The sequence below is a fragment of the Branchiostoma belcheri genome, unplaced genomic scaffold (assembly GCF_001625305.1).
Source record: "Branchiostoma belcheri isolate BF01 breed outbred unplaced genomic scaffold, Haploidv18h27 scaffold31, whole genome shotgun sequence".
NCBI lineage: Eukaryota > Metazoa > Chordata > Leptocardii > Amphioxiformes > Branchiostomatidae > Branchiostoma > Branchiostoma belcheri.
In genome coordinates, this window is record NW_017803921.1 from 688,507 (window position 1) to 711,315 (window position 22,809).

General features: G+C 42.2%; 1 protein-coding gene across 11 annotated transcripts in view; it reads left to right on the plus strand.

Moving 5' to 3' along the window:
- The window catches only part of LOC109474522 (insulin-like growth factor 2 mRNA-binding protein 3), a 63,071-nt gene that overhangs the window by 4,491 nt on the left and 35,771 nt on the right, over positions 1–22,809 (plus strand). For 2 of the 11 annotated variants that reach the window (XM_019774829.1, XM_019774830.1), the window contains exon 1: positions 6,416–6,444. The exons of 7 other annotated variants lie outside the window; for them this stretch is intronic. In XM_019774829.1, coding sequence (XP_019630388.1) covers positions 6,431–6,444 — 14 coding nt within the window. In that variant the 5' untranslated portion in view covers positions 6,416–6,430. Of the gene's footprint in view, positions 1–6,415; positions 6,445–11,701; positions 11,847–22,809 lie in introns of those variants that run through there. 2 more of the 11 variants (XM_019774827.1, XM_019774828.1) reach the window with 1 other exon arrangement.

A 22,809-nucleotide genomic window follows, 5' to 3' on the forward strand; every position in this document is an offset into this window, starting at 1 on the left:
AAACAGAAAAAACAGACAGGATGAAAGCCTCTTTGCATGAAGCAAATATGACCTACTTGCAGAGACTCTTTCCATGCTAATTTTCTTGATTTGCCGTGGACTGCCCTACCCACTATCCTATAGCTCCAAGCTGACCTGTGATTTTGCACTTGGGTTTCTATCTGGGTGTGCACAAAAACAAAAGTCAAGGTTTTCTCAGGACAAGGGAAGCCGTGAAGTGTTGTTTCGGAGACCATAAATCTATACACAAGTGGCGTGGCCAGCCTTTTGTTGTTTGACAGCTTTCAGAAATGGCCGCCCGCTTTCTTGCTGGGATAAAAAGTAGGTCAGGTGGGGAGGGGGGCGTTTGCCTTCTCACAGACTTTCACAGCTTCTTTGGTAGGTCTTTGTAGCCTAATCTGTTGTTAAAAGTTTAAGGAATTCCTACTTGTTGCTCCCTGAAGGGCTGAGACTTGCAGGGATTGGTTTTCTGGCCGCCCAGCACCTGTCACGGAGATTGTCCTTGTTTTCGGGTTGGGAGGTGAATGCCCTGATAGCGGACAAGGTCATACTTGATCAGCCACGGAAGTTGCCAAGGTTTCGCCAAACCCAAGCCTCAACTTCTGTCTCAAAAACACCTGTGCAACGACAGTAACATCAGCTTATTTCGGTACCATAGACTAGACATGACTTCATTTTGCTCCAACATCAGATAAATTGAGATAAGCCACCAAACAAGCCTATATGGATGTTGCTGCTGAACAACAAAGCTATCAACTTTTTCAAGGAACTAGTAAAAAAAAGAAAACAGCAGCTGTTTCATGAAGGTTGAGTCCTTGCAGCCAGAGGAAAAGCAGATGATGCCGATGATGCTGAAAAAAAAGAAGAAAGCTGTATCAGAGATCAGAACTTGTTTGTCAGGTATTATGAGTCAGGAGATTGGAACTTTATATGAAACAATGCGATCAGGAAACCGGTCTTTTCCTGAGTTGTCTATGAAAGACTACATTATATGTACTGCCAAGCGAATGGCATGTGTTTTTAAAATCCAACCATGTAAGGGAGTCACTCTATATAGCTTGGCCAAAGTCCCTGGCATTTGGTCAAAACCTGTAGATTGTTCAGGGGTTTTTCTTTGGCATGTTCCCAGCTCGTATCCTAAGATGTACTACGTAGATAGAATCACGGATAATTTTTTTTACTCAGATAAACTGATTTGGCATTGGGAAAGTTTTTTTTATCTAGGCGGTAAGTAGTGAAAATTCTGCATGCCTTGCAAATGTGCTTTGCAGAGTCATCTCTAGCCTGGATGCCAGACCCAAAGCACACTGGACACAAAATATCTCAGTGTGCAAGAGATATTTTGTGTCCAGTGTGCTTTGGGTCTGGCATCCAGGCTAAGTCATCTCTTTTGTGGACTAAATCTCGACAAGGACTTTATAATGTGGGTTCTTGCAAACTGCTTGGCTCATGGTAAAATCTAGTTTTTGTGTCCATTTCATTTCAAACTTTCTGATATTTCTAAAAATAACCCTAAAACTGTGAAAGTGACTTGTGCTAAACAGAAGATCCGGTTTGGTGTGAGACTTGTACCCACACCGGCCAATCTTTATCCAGGAAACCTGTCTGGACATTTCTGGAAATTATTTCTGGCGTATCTTATTTCTAAGATACGTGTTAGAAAAGGGTTTGGGAAGGTGTGGTTCAAAGCCGTTTTGATATGCGCACTTCGATAACTGACGTTTCTCCAAAAATAAGTGGGATTACTTTACCAGGTCTATCCAATTCATCTTTTTACTGTCTCCAAATTGCAGAAATACAATACACTATTGAGCACTAGGCATGTTGTTACACAACTTTTGAATCATAATATTCTTGGTATAAGAAAACTTGAGAAATGTTAAGACGTGGAAGACAGGAAATTTAGCCAAGACGTGGTAGGTTGAAAGGGCAGCTTCAGGTGGGGACTGGTATGCACAGGTAACAGTGTCCAGTCCTTGAGACCTCTTTGATAACTGACGTTCTGGTTTTAAGTTACATCCCAACAGGCTTGGACAAAAGCAACTTAGATGTTTGTGTCCGGTTGTTGCATACCGGAATAATAGGCGCTCTTTGACCCTTGACACCCGAGCAAGGACGCAAGGGAAAAACACGCGGTTATCTCACCCTCCCCAGCCCACCTTGTAACGAAACATGGGATTTAGAGCGTTATCTGTCGTTAAATAGGTTTAACCCTTTCAGATACTTGAGCCTATCCTTTTCATCAGCAAGCAAATGACAAAGGTTTTAACTTTACCTGACCTTGGTTATCTGTTTAGAGAAAGGAAACATGAGACGAAGTCATTGACTTTGGTCTTGTTTAGAATATACTATTATGTCACCGCGAGAAACCGCTGTAAAAAAACTGTCCTTAAACACCTGTTTGTGCAGGTTTCTGTATACACAGGTGTAGTCAGGTGAAAATGACACCTCTGCGGACGAGACAGGAAATGAGAAGGTTCACAACACCTGGGCTGTTGTCCCTCAGGAAACTACCATGACTGGTCTGTGTATATAAAGATACATTACTGGTACATAAGTTGTTTTTGGAAACACCACAAACTGATGACTTGTTGTAAGGAATTATCCATCGGAAAACAAAATATAAGGTGCCCTACAGTTCGATTTTGAACAGACTACAGTACAAGGAGAAACAGTGAGAGGATAGCAAATGCTCTTTGCTTGTGTATGCCCCCCTCCCCCTTTGATAGGTGTTGTTTCATGTTTGTGTAAAAAGTGTGAGGAATATACTGCATCTAGTCAATGTCTTTGCACCATTGCCCATTGCTTCAAAGGTTTGGCATCTTATGTTTGATGCCGAATGTTGCTAGGGGTCTAACAACCTAAACAATACCTAATTTAAATGCATTTTCTGGTGTGATATTTGCATGTGCAAGTATTCTAGGTCACCAGGATAGTAAAATTGTCTCCCCAAATGTCGGTTCTAGCTTGCCCTGTGACCAAGTGTATTAAAATGTCATTTAAAAAACAGGTAAAAATGAATTGAGATGCATATTTGTCTAAACTGTTGTAGAGTGGAACTTGCTGCCACCAAGCACAGTAGGGACATCATCAGTAGATAGCTGTAAACAATGCCTGCAGTTAGATGTGCAAAGGTTAGGTGTAACAAGTCGTTCGGTGTGATATAGCAAGCTGCCGCCATACTGTGTGCCTGCAAAGCTGGTACTGGTGTTTCGCCGAAACTGGTGTTACGCCATCATCTCACTTTTGTTTGACATAACGTCATGTCAAGCGGTACAGGTGAGACAATCTTAGGGGGTGAAAATCTTAAAATATTGTCAATCTGAAAATCTATTAACTACATTTTGAGGGGCAAATTTTGCTGGTAGACTAAGCTTGAAGTTTAATGACATATTTCTATATCTCTACATGCCAAATTTACTATGTCAAAGATGTCTGTCCTAAGCAAGAAAATGCCATCAAATGACTGAAAGACAGACGCTGGCTAGGGCACTGGTTGAAACTGAGACTTTATTTGTGTGCTGGTATCCAGCCCTGCAAGATCGATGGAAGTTGAAACTTGAGGGGCTGCCTATAACGCCAAGAGGTGAAAGTCAAGGATAACTGTTGACACTGACGTCCAAAACCTGCACCGAAGCTCTTTCTGTGATCTGATTTCTATTAAAACCTTATTGTAGACTTTGTGGGAGTGGTGTGGCCTTCACGGTTTCTGCCATATTTTTATGGTGTCGCTTTGGAATCAGGTTGGTTCCAGCTTGGAGAATCATTACTTCTGAAAGCAGCGCTTAGGTTTTGTTCTCCACCAGTCAAATAACAAGATGTCAGCAATCATGACAAGTTATAAAGAAGGCAGACAGCATCTCAAAACTGCATTTTGTGGCCATAACAGAAATGAATTTTGTTGCGGTGAAATTCTTTTTCGTGTTTTCTGTCCTACGATTGTCTGGTCAGTGTATTTTAACCATCTTGCGTGAAATGAAGAAGTTTATTTCAAACAATGCCATTGTCACATTCTCTTTCTTCTCAAAATGTTTGGGAGGATACACAGGAACTCTTGTGAATAACAAGGAAGTCAGCTATTTGAAAAGTTCAACAATGAAGTGAAAACATTAGCTTATTATAGAGATCTTTCTCAGAAGTTTCTGGAAGTTGCCAATTATGGTACTAGCTTATCCCATCAAGGACCATTCACTAGACAAAACCTGTCTTAAAAATGTGTCTTGATCAGATAGAGAGCTGCCTAGTTCGTATCATCTTGTTTGCCATTGTGGGTGGTTTGCAGGGCAGTGACAAGGTTAGTCTGTCTGAGGACCCAGGTTCTCCAGCGTCCCTAGTAGACCACATTCCTAAGGAAACAGGACAAAACAGGAAGTAAGCAAGACCGCAAGATGTCTGCGTCTTTAAGTCAGGACAGGTATGTAGGGGGTAGTGTGTCTTATCAGGCCCCGTATCACTACATGGTGCCCACACATACATTGTGCAACTATAATTTCTTACAGGTTGGGATTTTACATTCCACTGTAGTTCAAATGCATGGTTGGGGTGTAAACTTGTCTGGTTATGAGTGGATTGAAAGAGATAGGCTTGGTTTTGTAGTCCAAAATTTGTTGGAAAAACTAGGATAGCAAAATGTGAGTGTTCCTTGTTCAAGTACTAGTAGACCGTTTGTTGAAAATTCAAGATGAAATAAGGTTAGCTCTTTGTTTTAGTACTTTTACGTTTTCTGCTATATGTCAGGACAAAATGTTAGGGATTGACTTTGGTTATATAGCTGCTACTGCTCACACAATGGTTGGTAAACATTACTTCCGGGTTCTCCCTAAACGTTACGTGGCGCCAAAGGGTTACTCGAGTTCAGGTTCAGGTAGTACTAGATCCGTTGACGTGTTCACAGATCTGAAAGCGGTAAGACTCATTCAGGTTGCCTGGAGCCAAAATGTATCGGCATGTCACGTCAGTTAATACAGTGTAGATATGCTATTAAACGTGGATATGTCGAAACCAACTTCTATCCTGTCCACGAGGGTAGTTCAATTCTAGCGCCTCGATCAGCTGATTCTACGTAAGCACCATTCCTGAACGTGCTACCTCTTGTTCAATACCTTTTGTCTCCTTTGAACTTGACCGAGTGCCCATTTAAACGAGGTCAAAGCTATAAGCTAGAATTACAAGCCCTCCCTTTTCTCTGGGGTCATGGAGCGTTTACTGTGTAGCAATGGTTTGTTCTTTATCTGAAGCCTTTACGTGGCTTGTAATATTTCGCACGATTTCCCAACACTTAAAACTGTAACTGTCAGCGAAGGCTTTGCCGTAACCTGAAGAAAAATGAGGTCTACCCTTCATTGAGTTTTCACTGCGATACAAATCACTCTCAAAGTGGGCATTAAGGAACAGATCCAGGCTATTATCTACTTAAGCATTCTGTGCGGGTTCATGGTTTCACGTACTGTATATATATACATGCACACGTTCCTGCAGTTTTCACGCTCTCCGTTAGAGGGCCAGAGACCATGCCAGTGAGGTCTCCGATCGGATTCTTCTCGGAAAGCTTCGTTAACGTGTATTGGTGATCGTCTGGACTTTCCTTCGCGTTTCCATAGACATAACAAAGCTACCCGGGAAGGAGTGAACTTGCAAACATGCACATATGCACAGTTGAATAATTTACATTCAGAAGGTTTATCTTATTGGCACTTTGCCAGGTGGCACTATTGCGCTTATGCCGGCAGCCAGACGTAAACTGCCTGCCCATATTGGTCATGTTTTTCCAAACACAGCAACAGACTTTCCTGTATTTGGACAGTTTTACTACACTGCAGACAGCTTGGTATATTTGCTAGAGTGATCATGGCTGGTGTGTTTTACAATATCATTCACGATCGTAATATTTTACACAACAATAAATGTAGAGGTCATAGTTTAAAGAGCAACGTTGTGAGAGGCCAAGCTGATAATAGCAACTGATGATCAGTTGTCAATGTGGGAGGCGGGGCTTCTTGTGCTATTGTTTCCACTCCGAAACTTACCGAGACATCGCAACTACGGTTTGCGCAATCGTGGACTGTAGACCCGCGAACACGTGGAAAGTTGCACACGTGTTGCAGGTCCGGAAAGACAGTTACTGTCTTGAATGAAAATTGTGAATTTGAAAATAGTGGGGTCATATCCAAGTACGGGCTTGCATGCATAATCCCTGGGCACAACTCCAAATTCTCTCTGGCTGAACTTGCTGCAAAAACCTTTTCTGTGTGTTTTGGTTTTGTGTCGCAAAATTTCACGGGGAAACTAGCGGATCGTCTGTAACCTGGCCGCTGTATTCTGTGTAGTCGCATTGTTAAAATATAGGGAAAGAACCTGTGAAAAGGAAACAGTTGGTGGAAGGAAGATTCTGAGCTGTGATTGTTTGCCGCCAACTCAACTATCAAGTGGCATGTCTCGCACTAGGTAAGTTTTATCGTGTTCTGGCACTTCTAAGTTGCACGTGGTGCGCTTTCGAAGTTTGAAGTTCGCGCCATGGTAACCGTTGCTACCCGTTCCCGGAGAATCTTGGGTAGAAGTTTTCGCGAATTGTCTGTGTTATATCTAAGTTTGTCTCCTTGTATACTTTACATGCAGACCTTGTTTCTGTCGTGCAAAAATTCCGAAATCCCCATGAAGCTGTATCCTGTGTAAGTAGCGCATGTTTTCGCCTGCGCTCCATGGTGACTGCGTAAGACTTTATTCCCAAAGTAGACCATGTGAAAGCTCCAGGCTTCATATGTTTTCGTATATTGATTTTTTTCTGTGCTGTAATGTCAGCTGGTAATGACCTTGACTGAGTATGCATGCTGAATCGAAAATGAAGGCCTGGAGTGTCCAAACGCTGGACTGCCGTGACCAATCACAACAAAGCACAATGATGTGGAAAGAGAGTGCATTTGGCGGGATACTTGAACTTGGGACTAAACCACAGTCCCGAGTAGGATTTCTCGCATATGGCAGTACCTAGGAGCAAGAGAACAACCCTACTGGAGCCCCATAATTGAGCTTGTCGCAGACAACAGTGTCAGACAGGGTGAAATTAAAATCTGGCTTGTTTGTATCAGCGCCGACGTAGGCGGAACTAGTGAAATGTCGGCCTGTGAAAATATTTACTGTCGGTAGGGTGGGGGGAAGTCTCTGCACCAAACAATGGCACCTCAGACACTGAGCAAGCAATGAAAAAGCCACCATAGTGTGGATACATAGTTGAATGGTTCTCTTCCATTAGTTATAGACAGATAGGCTGGATACAAAGATACGATCAAAGCATTTATGCCTTTGATTTACGAAGAACAGATTCTTCTGTGGCGCTAGCCTACGAAAAACAGTGATTTAGAGCCAAGCCAACTTTTTTCTTATGAATTTGATTGATAAAATTTGTGCACTTGGCACTGACATCATTATTTCTAACTTACATGTCTTAGGGCAAGGTGGTATGGGGGAGGGGGGCATAGATGGTGTCCTGATACGCGATATAGCTGTAAAATTGGTAACGTTGGTAACAGACAGGTGACAGACAGCAGGTAGACTGTCGCTATGATGTTATGTCTGTGCTGTAGTAGAAGCCAGAGCTTCTAATCTGCTCCTCGGAAGTACTGTCGGGACAAGACGTGGTACAGGACAGGTTGCCCTACTCCAGACAGCACGTGTGCGTGTCGGACTACACAGGACGTGCGGCCGTTCGTTGTCTAGCCTTGCTGCCCGCGAAGGGCGACAGATTAAACCCAGCACCTGGGCATGGTCCATAATGAAAACCTTGGCACTTCTCCCCATGTTTCCTGCCAAGGAGTCTCTAAGTGTGCCTTGGGGAATTCACATGGACTGGGTTGAAATTCCTGACATTGGAACGTCCAGAAAGAACGACTCGACTTTGATCTTGCTAATACTTGTAATTAGTAATCCAGACAAGAAAATCTGTCTTATTTTTGGATCAGCTTTGAGGGAAAGTAGTTCTGGAGAGTGTATGGAGAAGTGCCAACATGGTTAACCAACAGATGTTTAACTTTGTTTGCTTGAACCTTTATTTAAATCGGCCTGCAGCCAGCTTTTCATTGAGGTCATGAGGGAAGAGGTAAGGGTCAGACAAAATATGAGAAAGATAGAGTTTACATCATTTAATGTCCTAATAACTAAGTATGACTGGTGGTATTTTTTTAGTGGAGAACACTGCAGTTTCTTGTCTCTGATTATGATCCCTATTTAAGATTGTATGCAGGATTGTTTTAATTTTAATGATACAAAAATACCAAAACTGGTTGGAAGAAACTAGTGGAAAGAAAGCTAACCTAGGGTTGTTTAGAAGACAGACAATGGAGAAGAGGACTATATCAATTTATCATGGTTACTCGGAGAAATAATACAAAGTTGTACTTGTAGATTTTTGTAGAGCTCTAAAAAAAGTCTAAGTCTCAAGCAAAAATACTAAGTAACAGCAAGGACATTATACACAATGTCCTTGGTAACAGATAATAGTATAATGGAAAAATGACTTGGGCTTTTATTGTATTACTAGTATGGTTACTACATGTAGTATCCTTCATTTGTACCCACCTAACTTTAATATGCCTGAACAGGGTCACATTACACTTACAGCAAGACTAGGCAGAAAGGAGTTTGATTTCAGGACATATTCTTACCAAGTACCACATCATAATCATATATATTATGCCATGTGTGTGCCACCCACAACCCCCACCCTCTCACCGCCTTACATCATGTAACTGCTCATTAAACAGGTTACTTTTAGCCTGACCAAATCAAAGCTCCATTTTCCTAGGCCTTCTCTTATCAACCATGATGTTAGAGCATGGGACTATTGATCTGTGGTGGCCGTTTTATTCCAATTATGATATGAGAGAGCCGGCCATCCATACTAGATGAAGATATTGCCATGACGCAAGTGGTCAACCGCTGCAAGATATCAGGGCTCGAAATTATTTCTTCAGTATACCATTGCCATTATTTCTTCTATTCTCCATAGGTGGTAACACTAACAGTCAATGCAGAAAATAAAAATCCACATACATGTACAATCATGATCACTGCAGGTAGACATGAAAAATACCTGCACAGCTCCAATTTTACTTGCACTAATCTGCATATGCAGGTGGGATTTCCAGCCCTGGATGTGAAGAAAGTAATGACTTAGGCAAGGAGACTACATGTAGCTTTGAGGTCCTGTTCCTGTTGACTTCTTGGCAAAAACTGTCCTTTTTCTATAAAAATATCTGGGAACCAAGAAAAAAAAATGTACACCCTGATTTGTATGAGCTTCTCCAGTGCTTTAGCGCTTTCTAAAAGACGTAGATGTGTACACTGAACTCATTTCTTTCTGCCCGCACATTTCAGCCATACCAGTGTGAGGTCATCCCACGACCTCATTGCATCACAGGGCAAAGGTCACCAGCAGCAGCTGTTTGGCTGTATATTCAAATTACGCAAGTGTTAGAACTTCTGTGTACATGTACCGACTTGTAACATCTCTATCTTTTTCTGTGAAAACAAACTGATACTTCATACCAGTGACTAATATATGCTTTTTTTTATAATACAGGTTAAGGACTATGCCAAGTGGAAAACACTACAAGATTTTAATTTTTTGTCCTGATGATATTTTTTAAATGTTTTCTTGATCATACTAGGATATGTGTTGTGTAAGAAGCATAATTTACACACATTTTCAACACTGAAAAGAAACTAATATTCAAGTTTTACTGGGTCATGGTAAATGCCTCAATTATCTTACATTACTTGGAAAAAATGAGGGGAATAGACTTATACTGTAGACAATCTGGAAGGATCTAAGAGGCCAAATTAGTTTATCGTAGAGAGGTAGACTTTTTTCTTGACCCCAGAATACTTTATTGTGCAGTCGTCTACTGAAGTATCGAATTATACCAATAATCTGTCAGTGAGGGATGGATTCAACGGAGCAGCCAGAAATTGTAGCGTTATCTCGCATGGGCGCTGGCTCCTCGGCGATCTTGTGGCACTCTGCAATCGTAGATAAAATTGTTAGGCTGTCATCATTCATAAACGATGGTCTACTTTGTCAGGCATGCAAAATCGGTTAGCAAGACAGACTGTGTCCCCCAAAGGTAAATGTAGCTGTTGGGCGCTTCACAAGAAATCGTCGATTTGTTCGAATAGAAGTTTTGGAAAGGTTAAAAATTGTACGAACAGGTCTACGTCAGTCACAGTCGCTCTTGAAAGACGCAAAGCGGGATGGTACAGTTCCTTTACAAACCAAAAGTCCAGGTTTAAGTTCAAGGGACAAGTTTTGGGACCTGATTGGCATTACTGGCAGCGTGTTGTCGTTGTGCCCGTTCACAAAAAAAGTAGCTCATCACAGAATGGTGCCTGAAAGTGCAAATTTTTAAGACAGGACTTATTTGATGATGTCACTGTGGCAGAAGAGTTCCATTTGGCGATGTCATTGCTGCGACGTTGTGTCTAGCGTGCCCGACAAATGTTGGCGCTGATAAGGGAACTACCGCTGGTAGCGACTGGGATTTAAAAATTTCACAATGGCAGCACAGACGCCCAAATGCCAAAATCATCGCAGCTTTTGATATTATCTCTAATTTCCTGGGACGCTTTGGCGGGGTATTTGTGGAATGGTTTATTGTCTTTGGTTTTTTATGCGACTTTAATCTTATTGTGGAGCCTTGTTCGGACATGTTGCAATCAGGAGAGCAACAATTGCTTCCCAATAACGCACATTCGAAGGACTAATCAGCGAAATGTAATATCAGCAGAGCACTTTGTAATGATTATTGTTAGCTTTGCGAGAAAAGGTTGATTAAGTATCAGTCTACATGTGTGGGTAGCGTCCTGATAAAAAGTGGCACACTGATGTCATTTAACTCTGCTCACGTGATTGTTCATTTTGCAAAATGTTCCATTTGCTTCTGGCTTAAACATAATTACAGTCTGATTTTATAAAAGGCTTTTGGACATAAGGCACACTTCTGGAGGTGACAAGAGTCAAACAAAATGAGTTCAGCCAGACATTTTTGGAGCTTTGACAAGTTCGAATTACTCTACTACTAGTACTAGGCCTCGCATCAAGTTGATGATAAGTCAGCTAAGTTTGAACGCAAAACACAGAAGTGAATCAGGCAAAGGTCATAATACGTAACCCTCACATGTGAAAATGCAATTTTATTCAAACAATAGTCATGAAATTGCTTGCCTACGAAAACAATGTACAACTACAAGAATGAAGTTATGCCATATCACTGTGCATCAAAAGCCAGGAATATTATAATTACTGGACTTGTTCCAAATTGTAATGTTTGTTTGCAAGAGAAATTCAGTTCTAGCAAAGAAGGTACATAGTATTTGCTTGTTCATATTAAAGGTTGTAAAATGCAGTGGAATAAGTTTTCACTCAGTATGTCATATTTGCACATAGGAAAATTTCAAGGTCATGTGGCAAAATACATGAAAATTAAAGCCTCATCTTAATGGAGTTGCATCAGGTATGTTATCAACAACACCAAAAATTTTGTTTTGTTTTTTCCAAAATGGCTGTCAAGTTTTCTTACTAAAATTTATTCCCATGGTAAACCTCCCCTGGTCACTTCTAATGGTCCTGACCACCACAATGGTTGCTGGGATACCTGTTGACCCTTCAGGGCGTGGTCACATGAATATTCATGACCCTGTGACCAGTGGGGTATCTGAAGGGTCATCGGCTGAGAGCAGGCATGACCACGTGGCAGGGAGGGTAGATTGGACCAAGCCGCATGTACATGAATCCACAGGACCTCATCATACGTCACATAACACTCCCACGTCACCAGAATGCTGGAATATCCTAGGTAAAGACAACTTCTGCATTTCTTCCTTTGCATCTTTGACTGCTAAGCTATAGAAGGAAAAGTGTCCTCTTGTTTGACCAGCAATGGTGACCAGGCTGCGGCTGCAAGAATGTTAATTTAGTGGTCTTGATTGTGTGCCGACCTCTTTAGGAAGATGGCTGCCGGGTGTTGGCCAACATGGCTGCAAAAATGGGAGGGTCCTTCTCTCTGCACATTTTTCCCCTCACCCGTGGTTTGCAATTGATACAGTCACGTTGAAAGGAACATTGCAATTCAAAGATTGGCTCTGTAACACTGTCAAGCTTCTGAAGCTTAGTAGATGTCATTAAAATGAAAGCTTGGCATTCCAAAAGGATCTAGGACACTTGAGCTAAAGGACAAGTGCTAACGACCACTTTGAAATGCCTTTTTAGCATGTTATCTCAATGTGGGAGATGTACTTAGATGTATGCAATAGATCAGCTTCTATGTATTTATATAATTTGTGAGCCTGACGAAAAATGAGACTGCTTGGTGTAAGTAGCCCGTTTAGATTGCATGAGTTACCTGACCCAGAAAAGCAATGGTTTCTTTTTCAAACATGGCTGGCTTTGCTTCAGTTCAAGCATTCTGTTACAGTAAGGGAGTTGTTGCAATTTAAGGTCCAGGCTACAAAGGAAGTGTTTTAATTTAACACCATGAAGTGTAAACGTTTCAAATTTTAGACATCCAGGTTAGGAGATTTTTTCTAATCTTGGTATAGCTGAAGCTCTAAAGCCAGGATTTAGGTCACAAAGCCAAGAATTTATCGTGATCCCAAAAGAAGAAATAAAAGTAAGCGCAAATTACAGCTTGTCTATTTTTGCCTGAGTGCTAAAGTTCCTGTTAACACATACACACAGAATATTTTTGGCAAATTTGATCATCATAAAAACATTTACATGATTCATTGATGAATTCAATTTCAGTTATTTCACTTGGTGTATAGGTTGAAAAGAGCCCTTTCTTTTGGTAGACAAATGCCCCCCTTACTTGCAAATGATAACCAGCATATTGATTTACCAAGTTAAACATTGCGACATGGAAAGCTAGCTGATTGAAGTTGATAGCTGTTGTAACGGCCAATGCGTGCCTGTAAAGCTTGTATGTTACCCCAAAGAGTAGTTGTGCTGATTGACCAATACAGGGCTTAGGTAGATACGGCATATCGTTTGAATCTAAAATGCAACAAGAGGCCTGTTTGGAAAGGTTTACACTCTCCTCTTGGAATACATATGCAGTGTTTTTCAACAGGGAAGTCTGAACCTGGACTGATACTATATTTTTTTCAACACTTGAGTCCACAGAGAGTTGTGGCAGATCAAAAGTCAGCTCCTCCCCATCCATCTAACCCCTGACCTCAACAAAGTTATGATACAGAACTGCCAAGATTGTTTCATGTGCCTTGGTTGTCACTCAGTTTTCAAGAGAAATTGCTTCTAAATTCAGTCAGAACTTGCAAATATGTAAAATGCTAAACTTATCCATATATCTGTTACACTGTACTTATTTTCCAAGTAACAGAATTCTATGACCTGTAAAGATATAAATAAGTAAGCTACGAAGGAGTTTTTTTGTCAGCAACATGACTTTGATTGTTTGCACTTGGGCAAATCTTCCATTCAGACTTACACTATTGTTCACTTTCCAGACAGGCTTTCAATTAGTTCAGGGCAAGTTCAATGACACGTCTAGCACAAACGCAAGGGCCCAAGATCAAAACAACAGATATCTTTACTTAAACACCATGACAAAGAAGCTCTGCCACTTGCCTTATGTCTGTGGTGTTATGTTTTATTTTCTTGCAGGTTAAGGCGCTAGTTGATGTTTTTTCCTTCCTTATCGACTGTGAAATGTTTCCACCCCAACTCCAGACTGTTTACTTGACCCCTAACATTGTTGGCAACAGACGGAATGCAGCAAAATACGGCGACTTTTCTTCTTCGCCGTCCAGTCCAGGTCCGTCCACGTGCGGGTTTGTGCTTGCGCGCCCTTCCCACCATTGATCGCCCGACGGTCACGTGACCGTGGGGACGGTGATGACCTTCAGGAAAGGGGGCAGTAGGTTGCAAGGTCATTGGCGCACCATTCAAGCAGGACATAATTTGCATGTCTGAGCGCCAGGTTGCCTGTGTGTTAGGCCTTAGGCTGGGGGCAAGGCAAAGCTAGAGGTTCTTGGCCTGGGAGACCCCGCCTTCTTTCTATAAGAAAGGTCGTCATTTTTCTTTGTCCAGATTGTGTAGTTGAACTACAGGTTTTTGTCCGGGATTCCATTGTGCGTTTCTGATGTTGTATTTGAAGTTGTTGTGTTATGGCAGGCCAGTACTTCTTCGTGACAAAAGCTTGGCTCTTCTCTATTGTGTGTAGCTTTTGTGCGGATGCATCAAATATTTTTATGATGTATCGATAGTAGTTACTGTAGTATTACCTCAAATTTGCTATCTAATTAGAATCTTACACCGACATTTTAAAGAACTAAGAAGTCGACGGTCGTGTAGTGTGACTTTGAAGAAAAAATGGCATGCTTCCTAAAACATGAAGCATAAAGCAAGATACTCGATGTAAAAGAACGAGGAAGTTTCCATCCTACGGTTTTTACTGTCAGTGCAGTCTTTGCCTCAAGAAAGATGCATAAAAGATGTCACAGCACTGGGTTTGATCGTAAAGCATTTTCCGCTTTTGCTTCGGGCATTGTAGGAGATGGAACCAGTTACTGCTGTTGATGGTTGCAGAATGGAAAAAAAAGTGCTATCTCACTCTATATGTGTACATGTTGAACTTGCTTTTCAGATTCCTGAATTGTTTAAAGGGAAAGTGTACTGTCCATGTTGACAAGAAAATGTTAATTGTTGACTACCATGTTCTTACTGTGAGTCTTCTTAAAACGTAATTGATTTCTTCTGTTAACTGAGCAATCTAGACCTCAACATTTTATGTCACACTTACAAACCGCAACACTGTACCTTGCGTACAAGCTTCGTTTGCAGTTTTGTTAGAAAAGCACCACATATACATATATCAGGTTAGCCCTTGCGCGTGTTGTCCTACCCTGTTTGAAAACTGGCCAGGTAAACTTTGTCATGACTCCCAGTGACCCAGACCAGTCAGGTCACCAGGTCAGGGTCGCTGGTCTGGTCTGAGTGATAACCTGTGCCCTGATTTGCATGTCTGAGCCACCAGAGTCATGTTCACCACTCCCTGATGCCAGCCCCGGTCAGTTTTTCCTAGATTCACGCCGTAAGTTACTGCTTGCTTTTTTTACGCTCTTGAAACCAACCCCTCCCTCTCATGACTCTGTGTGCATGAAAGGTTGTCTTTCCAAAGGTCGGGTACTGGGTGAGGTCATGTTTTGACGGCCGTTCTTTGAGCTGTATTCGAGCTTGGCGTACTGTCTTGCTCCAGTCTGGAATGTCTCTCGCTATGGATATTGTCTTCACCAACATTTGTGATGTGTGTAGGCTAAGTTGAAAACGTCCCAGATGCCAGTTTACTTCTGAAGCTATCCAAAGATCAGCTATCAGATCGAGTGGGAGTAGTAAAACTGTAACGCTTATAGCCGTGCGCTCGTGGTGTTTTTGAATGTGGCGCCCTATCCTTTTAAACGCTCACGTGTTCGTGACGTTGCTCTGGTGGACACTGATTTTAACCCCTCACTCAGTCATTCCTAGAGGCTAATGCTTGTAACAAATCTTTCTTCACTTCCAGTATTCTGCTATGCACCAAACACAGTTAGTTAGCAACTGTGAATATTAAAATGAATGTAGCTCTTTCGCTGTAAAAGTGAAGTTGTCAAATGCACGACAATTTTGTGTTGCTCAGACGAAATTCGCGGGGAATTGGAATAACTTATAAGGCGCTGCAATTCGTTGCGACTTGGACGCAGTGTGGAGCATTTCATTCTTATGACCCAAAAAGGCAAAAATAACACCCGTGTATGAATCTTTTGATGCCTGGAATTTAACTAATACAACCGTTACTCTTACGTTATCAATTTTTTGACAGAAAGAAGTTGAGGCTATGCACAGACTCTGGATTGCTGGGAGCCAAAACTTAAAAAAGGAAAGAAACTTGTTCAGCGAACATATTTAAGTTAATCTCTGAACTCATGAAATGCTGATCCCCTCCCATTCATCTGAGAAACTTGGGAACAAAGTGACTCTGACGAATGAACGCTGTAACTCAGTATGCAAAGTGCATCTAAGACCCCCCCTGCAGTGAAACAAGGTCATGTCTTTGAGCTCCTGCAAGTTTGGGAATAATTGAAAACATGCCATCATTCTTCAATATAAAAGGTCGAGACACCACAAAGATGGTCCCTTGAAATTTCACATATTTTACTGATGCCAGGGGGCTTTGTATGCTGTGGTGATTTGTGTACAACAGACAAGTCACAACGAAGCGCTTTTGAACTTGACTTAGCGACAGACAATGGGGTTCAGCCATATTGTGTTGTGAATAGAATAGCGAGAAAAACAGGCCTGCTTTTGTATTCATAACATGTAACTGGAATGATTTGCATGCATGAGACATTGTCATTTTTATGAGAACGGCTACGGTTTGTGCCTCTTTTCTATCCAATACGGAAGATATGATGTTAATCTTAGTGAACCGCCATTTTTCAAATGGTAGGAATATGTCTCCTGGGTCCCAGGGTATAGATCATGATGAACAGTGTTCTGTATTAGAACCTTCACTGTCAACAACAAAATCCTTAAAAATAGCTTCATTTGGAAGGAAGCGCACTCAAGTTTTGCGGTTATTAATAATGATAATACACATGTATACTGATCACAGGAAAAAGCAAATTGCTTTAAGTAGCATTTTCTACATCTTGGAATTCTGCCATGAAGCCACTTTGGTTTGTAAAATCCAAGGGGCCTCATTTGAGGGCAACTGCAAAGCTGACATCTTTGATGCTGCTATTATTGCCATGCTATTGGTGAATACTTGTGTCAAGTCAAACTACAGTAGTACAAAGGTAGACTAAAACGTCAACGTTGTTTGACCTGTACACTTGTTATCAAAATTAAACAGTGGCTCTCTGGAAGTATAAAGCTTAAAACATATGATGATTGCATCATGGCAGAAACCCAGAAATGCCCCTTTCCTGTTCTCAAAAGCAAGCAGGGGATAAAGTAGTGTGGAATAGGTCTTTCACATGTGGCGCACATGAACAAGCCAACAACCTCTGAACTTAACTGAACTTGTGGGAGGCTAGCACGTGCGTTTTGTTCTGACCAGACTTACGCTGTGAGTTGACCAATGGATCTTTTTACACGTGGACTGAAAAATCACTTCGGCTGTGCGCCAAGTTTCAGTCAGACTTTGATTGGAATTTCTAAAAGGTACTGCTTTAACGACCTCAGGCTGCCGCGTACGAACGTTTACAGACTATGCGTGCGTCTTTTCAAACTGGTCAGAATCTCCTAAACACGAGGAATATTTTGGTTTGGCGAAAAAGACGACGTCTATCGGAAAAAAGGGCGCCTTTGCGAGATGTGTTGCGCGCGCGGTGCAGGTTCGACTGTCTACTTCCGCGTGCTGAGTACCTTTCACGCCGCCGTCCACGTGAAGAACGGTAGATTTGGCGTGCCCAGCTGGTTGGACGGCTTGCAGCGTGCTAGCCACGTGCGTATGTTGTGACTAGACCTGCACATGATCAAGTCTTCCCCTCCCTTCCATAGTATATCACTATGCATAGCTGTTTCGAATGCCTGCCGTCTTTTACGAAGCAAAGCGAGTCTGATAAGATTAGCGTGCATTCTTCACCGTTTCTTATTGAGGAAGATGTATGGACATAAATCTAATTGTTCTGACGTTACATGAACTTGGGAAATAAAGGATATTGAGCTATGGGCTCATTAGTATGCACAGCCTGTGGTGAGGCCAAGGTTCGCATTCTTTGAGTATTGAGTGTGGGAAGAAAATGAGCATGTCACTTGCGTCCTTTCTAGGATATTCCTTAGTTTTAAGATTTCGAAGTGTCTCGATAACGCGTACTATCCGCGATAGGTTCGAAAATAACACGCTACGTTCGCGCAGCACGCCGCCGATCACGTGGGACGGCGAGTTTCGTTCGGACAACTGGTCGAGTTTGTGGGGGGGCGTGGCCACCCACGTGCTTTTGTTTTGACTTGACCCTCACGTGTACACGGGTTTTACACATGATATCGAACCTCAGGCCTGTTGCTGGCGAGCGGACACAAGTGTAGGGAGCGGGGTTTTCAAGCTGCGCGGGCTTGGTCATGTCTTGGCGGATTGTTCGAGTACGTTGGAGGACCAGATGGGGACATTGGTTAATTGTCTGTTTGGCACCATGTTGTACAGACATAGAAGAAGGTCCTGATTAGTATTCAGAGCCTGTACACAATGGGTGGTGGGTGGGCTAGGTCAAGGTTTTAAGGGTGAAAGAGAGGAAAATGAATGCAGGATGTCTGTCTGCCAGTGTAACTCTGTAACTGTCTGGTGGGGCCCTTCTTGGGTTTTCTTCCCAAACACAGTGTGCAGTGGTAATTTGTAGGCTCCAGACATTGCCGGAGGCAGTCAGTTCATCTGCATGTTGGCAGCACATACCCAGGGCCAGAACTTGATCAATAGAACAGGGCCACCCTAGGACACAATATAATAATCTTCCCAACTTAGCCGCAGGGCAAAGTTTCTTGCAGTAATATTGAGATACTTTATTATTTGGATGCGAAGCTAAGTCACATGACAAGGTTTGAGATTGTTAGCATGTATGTGGCTTGTCAGGTGGAGAAGATGTCAGCCATTTTATATTCTATCAGTTGTGAAATATAGACTAATTAAAATGCTACCTTAATGAAAAATGTGAAATTTTGTGATTGGATTGTATGATTCTGAGAGATCAGCTTTGAGAGGACACATGTCTGTGCTGTTGAAATTGTTGGAAAGGCATTCTAGCTTTTTAAATATTCTTATCAGTTTTGTTATTGAAAGAATATTCATGGAGAATCTACAATTATTCCAAAAATCCATAAAAATCTTGTTAAACTTCTTAGCGACCACATTAACGAGAGCGCGTAAAGGAAGTTTCGTTAAAGTCTTCGTTGCGTGCGTGCCCGCCGGTTTGTTTTCGTCTGTCCGACCACGTTGGGTTCTCCACGTGATTCTCGGCCGTCTTTGTGTTGATGTCCACGTGGTCCGGTCCAGGCCGTGCTCCGGACAGCGTGCTCTGTGCTGTTGGGTCTTTTAATCACTCCTGCCGTGCGATAGATAACATTTTCATTGATCGTCAAGCGGCTGGCTGTACACAGTTGCCCTCTTAGTTCCAGAGGTGTTCAATGAAAGGTTAACAAGCGAGAACTCAATTTACGAGCACTCGATCAAAGTAGAAAAAGAAACACTCGAGTTTGAAACAGAATCTGGCGATAATTTGTCGCTATTTACCATATCCTTGTTGGAATGTGCACCAAATTGCAATACCAGGTTGATTGTGTGATCATATGTCCATCTGTGTTTCCCATTTCAAGTGAACTGACCCACAAAAATATGCCGCCAGTTACCAACAGACTTGTTGAGACCAAAGGTCGGCCACCTTGACTTCTAGGAGCAAGTACAGGCCATTTCTATTGTCGTGGGGTCAGTGGGATTGGTAGGAAATTTCATGTTACATACATAGTGAATTCCAAAAATGAATCCGCAATTTATCGGGTAATATAAAAAAGTTCACTTTTCCAAAGTGAATGATTTGAACACTGCGGTTAACTTGCGTCAGTGATGTTTAGTGAGATTTGAGTTGGAGTACGGCTTGATGGATAGACTATAAAACTAGATGGATGGCTGTGAGGTTGGGGAGTGGGAGGGCCTACAGTTGACAGTGACAGATGAAACCCAGCTGACTACTTAGTGCACCTGTACAGCATTTAGATAATGTGGAGGTCAGCAGGTGTTTGGCCGGACCTTTTGCATTTTATTCCTAACTGGGCCGAAAGGACTAGATTTTCAGTTTTTAACATGCTGTTGGTGTTACGAGACGTTACTAGAATACTTACATTAACCTTATTTTGATCGTTATGTTTGAAATAATAAAACGCTTAAGAACGTGAGACTCTTAATGCATGCATTACCATCTGCCGCTATTGTAGGATGGTGTATTGTTGTATCGTTAATTTGTCTTTGTGTTTTAGATAGGCGTCTGTGAATTAAAACAACATGCCCCGCCTGAGGGACTTGGAAGAATTTTTTCATGTCTTTTATTATTTTGTTGGTTAGCATAATCTATTACCATAGTACTTAGAAACCTAACACGCATTCAGAAGAAGAAAACTTAGATTGTAAGACAAAACATTTGGTAATTTATCATCTTTTATTAACTCAATTTGAGGCATCCCTTAACGAAAAGACTTTGTTTTCCCATGTATTTGGGTTGGCTGTGAAAACCAGACGGTCAAGGTCATTTTTTTCTTTTGTTAGCCAGAAGCAGACAAGGCATTGTGCCCGTCGTCTTTTCAGATCAATGAGCATAATTTCACCAGCCATGTTTAAGCTTCAAGAATCTTGCACAAGTCTTCAGGAGGCCATGCTAGGGGTTTTCATTAGCAAGGGTACAATAATGCACTGTATATTCCTTTATGCTGTTTTGAATTAGACATGCTGGCACTTAAATCCACTTGCAGGTTCTCCCCAGTGATTTGTACTCAACATTGCAGAGGTGTGCAAACAATAGATCAAATGTACCCAAGTGTGGCATGCGTTTACAGAGCGTGAGCGAGCAAAGACTGTCTGTTAATGGTTTATGATTTGAACGACACGACATTGTGATTACGGTGCCAATGACATAATGCATCATTCCTCCATTGAGTTCAAAATTGCTTTCCCCATTGTGATTGGTTGGAAAAGATCATGTTATGTTGAGCGGCCAATGAGGTTGTTTGTTAATTATAACACACTGAGACAGTTAATTGCAAGTCGTAGGCTATAGCTAGGTGGATACATGCATAAAGCACCGCAGCGAATTTTAATTGGAACTTGAAACGAGGCACAAAACCAAAATGAGAACATTTGGTTGATTAACAGCCATGGAAAACAAAAACTTGAAAAGAAAGAATTTTTTCACTGCAGATGGAAAGGAAAAAATGTACTTGAATTTTATGAGTGTAAAAATTCTAACACAAGGGCAATTCTGTCCCAATTTATGACAAAAAAAGTATCCAATGCTAATAGAAGTGATAAATAGCATACATATTTTAGTAGTTAATTGTAATGTCCTCTCCTGTAAATCGAAGTGGAATTTGCCCATCCGCTTTCTCAATGAAGAAGCAGGATTTTAGCACTTGACAAGGACGTAAAAAGGGCCCGACTTCTCCCAAGGCTAGGTCTCAAAGTCTGTACACGTGTGTTATGTCTGGTTTGTGTTTACTTCCAGACATTCGTTTAACAAGAGGGAATGTCTCCTTGTATAGACGGCTGCACTTTCAGGCTTTAGAAGATAATCTTGGCTGCTTTTGGAACAAAGAAACAACGGAAAGAGCTCAATTTGCGAAGGTGGCGACAACTAGCGAGCACGTGAGTTGAGGTTGCAATGAACACAGACCAGACGCAACGTAAACAGTCGATTTAACCTTGTCTGAAAGGCCCCCCACCCGGTGAAATTTTTGTAGGAACCTTTATGATTATAAAAGAAGGTACAAAAGACGTCATACTTTTGTCAGCGGGCCGTTCGATTTGTCCACGTGCGGAGATTTGAAGGTGGCGCGTAGTTGGTCACCTGACTACGGAGTCCAGGATGACCCGAAGCCAGGTTATGGGGTCAGCAGGGCACAGGCGTGGCTAGAGCTAATTTGCATGTCTGCCAGTGTAGTACATTTCTGCACAGGGAAGGAGGTGTAGGAACGCAATGCTGGATTCTGGGTACGTTTCACGCGCGTGCCCATTTGTGTAGTATAGCCTAGCGCTTTCGGCATTTCTCGCTAACATTGGAAAGTTTTCGCAGCTTGGCGTGTAGCTTGAAGGACCGGTTCACAAGAATTTTCCTCAGAGATGAAAGGCTTTTTGTGCCTGTTTTGGTAGGAGACGTAACGCATTTGGTACGCGATGTAGTATACTGGTTAGGGTAGGCATGTAGTGCTCTGCGGAATGGTTCCACATCATTCGCTTATTGAAGGGGAGCTTTCGAAGTAAGAATTTTTCGCTGTTCCTCGTGTAAAGTTTGAATTTGGCGCGGTTTTCCACAGCACGCCGGTGTCCACGTGCACGAAGTTCGATGCGGCGCAGTTTTGTCGGGGTTATTGTACTGCCCACGACGGCATGTCTTACCACGTGCTATTGTTTTTATCCCGCCTCATTCATAGCCAGCTGCAACTTGCTAGCTTGGTAAGTTGGTTGCCAAAATTGTAGGCAGTAGACAAAAGGCTGGGGCTGTTTTTTTTGTCGCTCGAATGGCACTTGTACCAAAGTTCACTTGGTGCTCATTCCATCACGTCTTTTTGTCTGGTAATTGTTTGTTTAGTCTCACCTGGAAGAAGAAACAATGGCAGGCCTCTCTTGCTGAGCCATGTTGCCGGCTGCATGTTCAAAGTCAACCGGCAAGTATTGATGACTCAACAGCTCATTTGTATGCACAACCTGTCTGGGCCCCATCCTGTTAATATGCCAAAATTAATACACTTGGCTTCCATCTGGATGCTTTTCTGCACGTAAACAGGATCTTTGTGACATTTGCACACTTCAGACGTCTAGAATGTCAGGGCAGAGGGGTGTAGCTGCAGGGGAAGGCAGTTTTTCAGGGGAGGTGCCCCATCAGGAGTGTTGATCACGCCGCTTTTGTAATTTTCCCGGAATTATGGAACGCGACACATGGCTAATTGTTTGTCAGCCATGTTGTCGTGAACCCGCCACAAGTGAATCTTTCGAAAAAAATCCGCCGAAACGTTCGCGTCTCGTGCGGGAGCCGCATTTGTTTTGGCCCTCCTCCCATTCGTGTTCC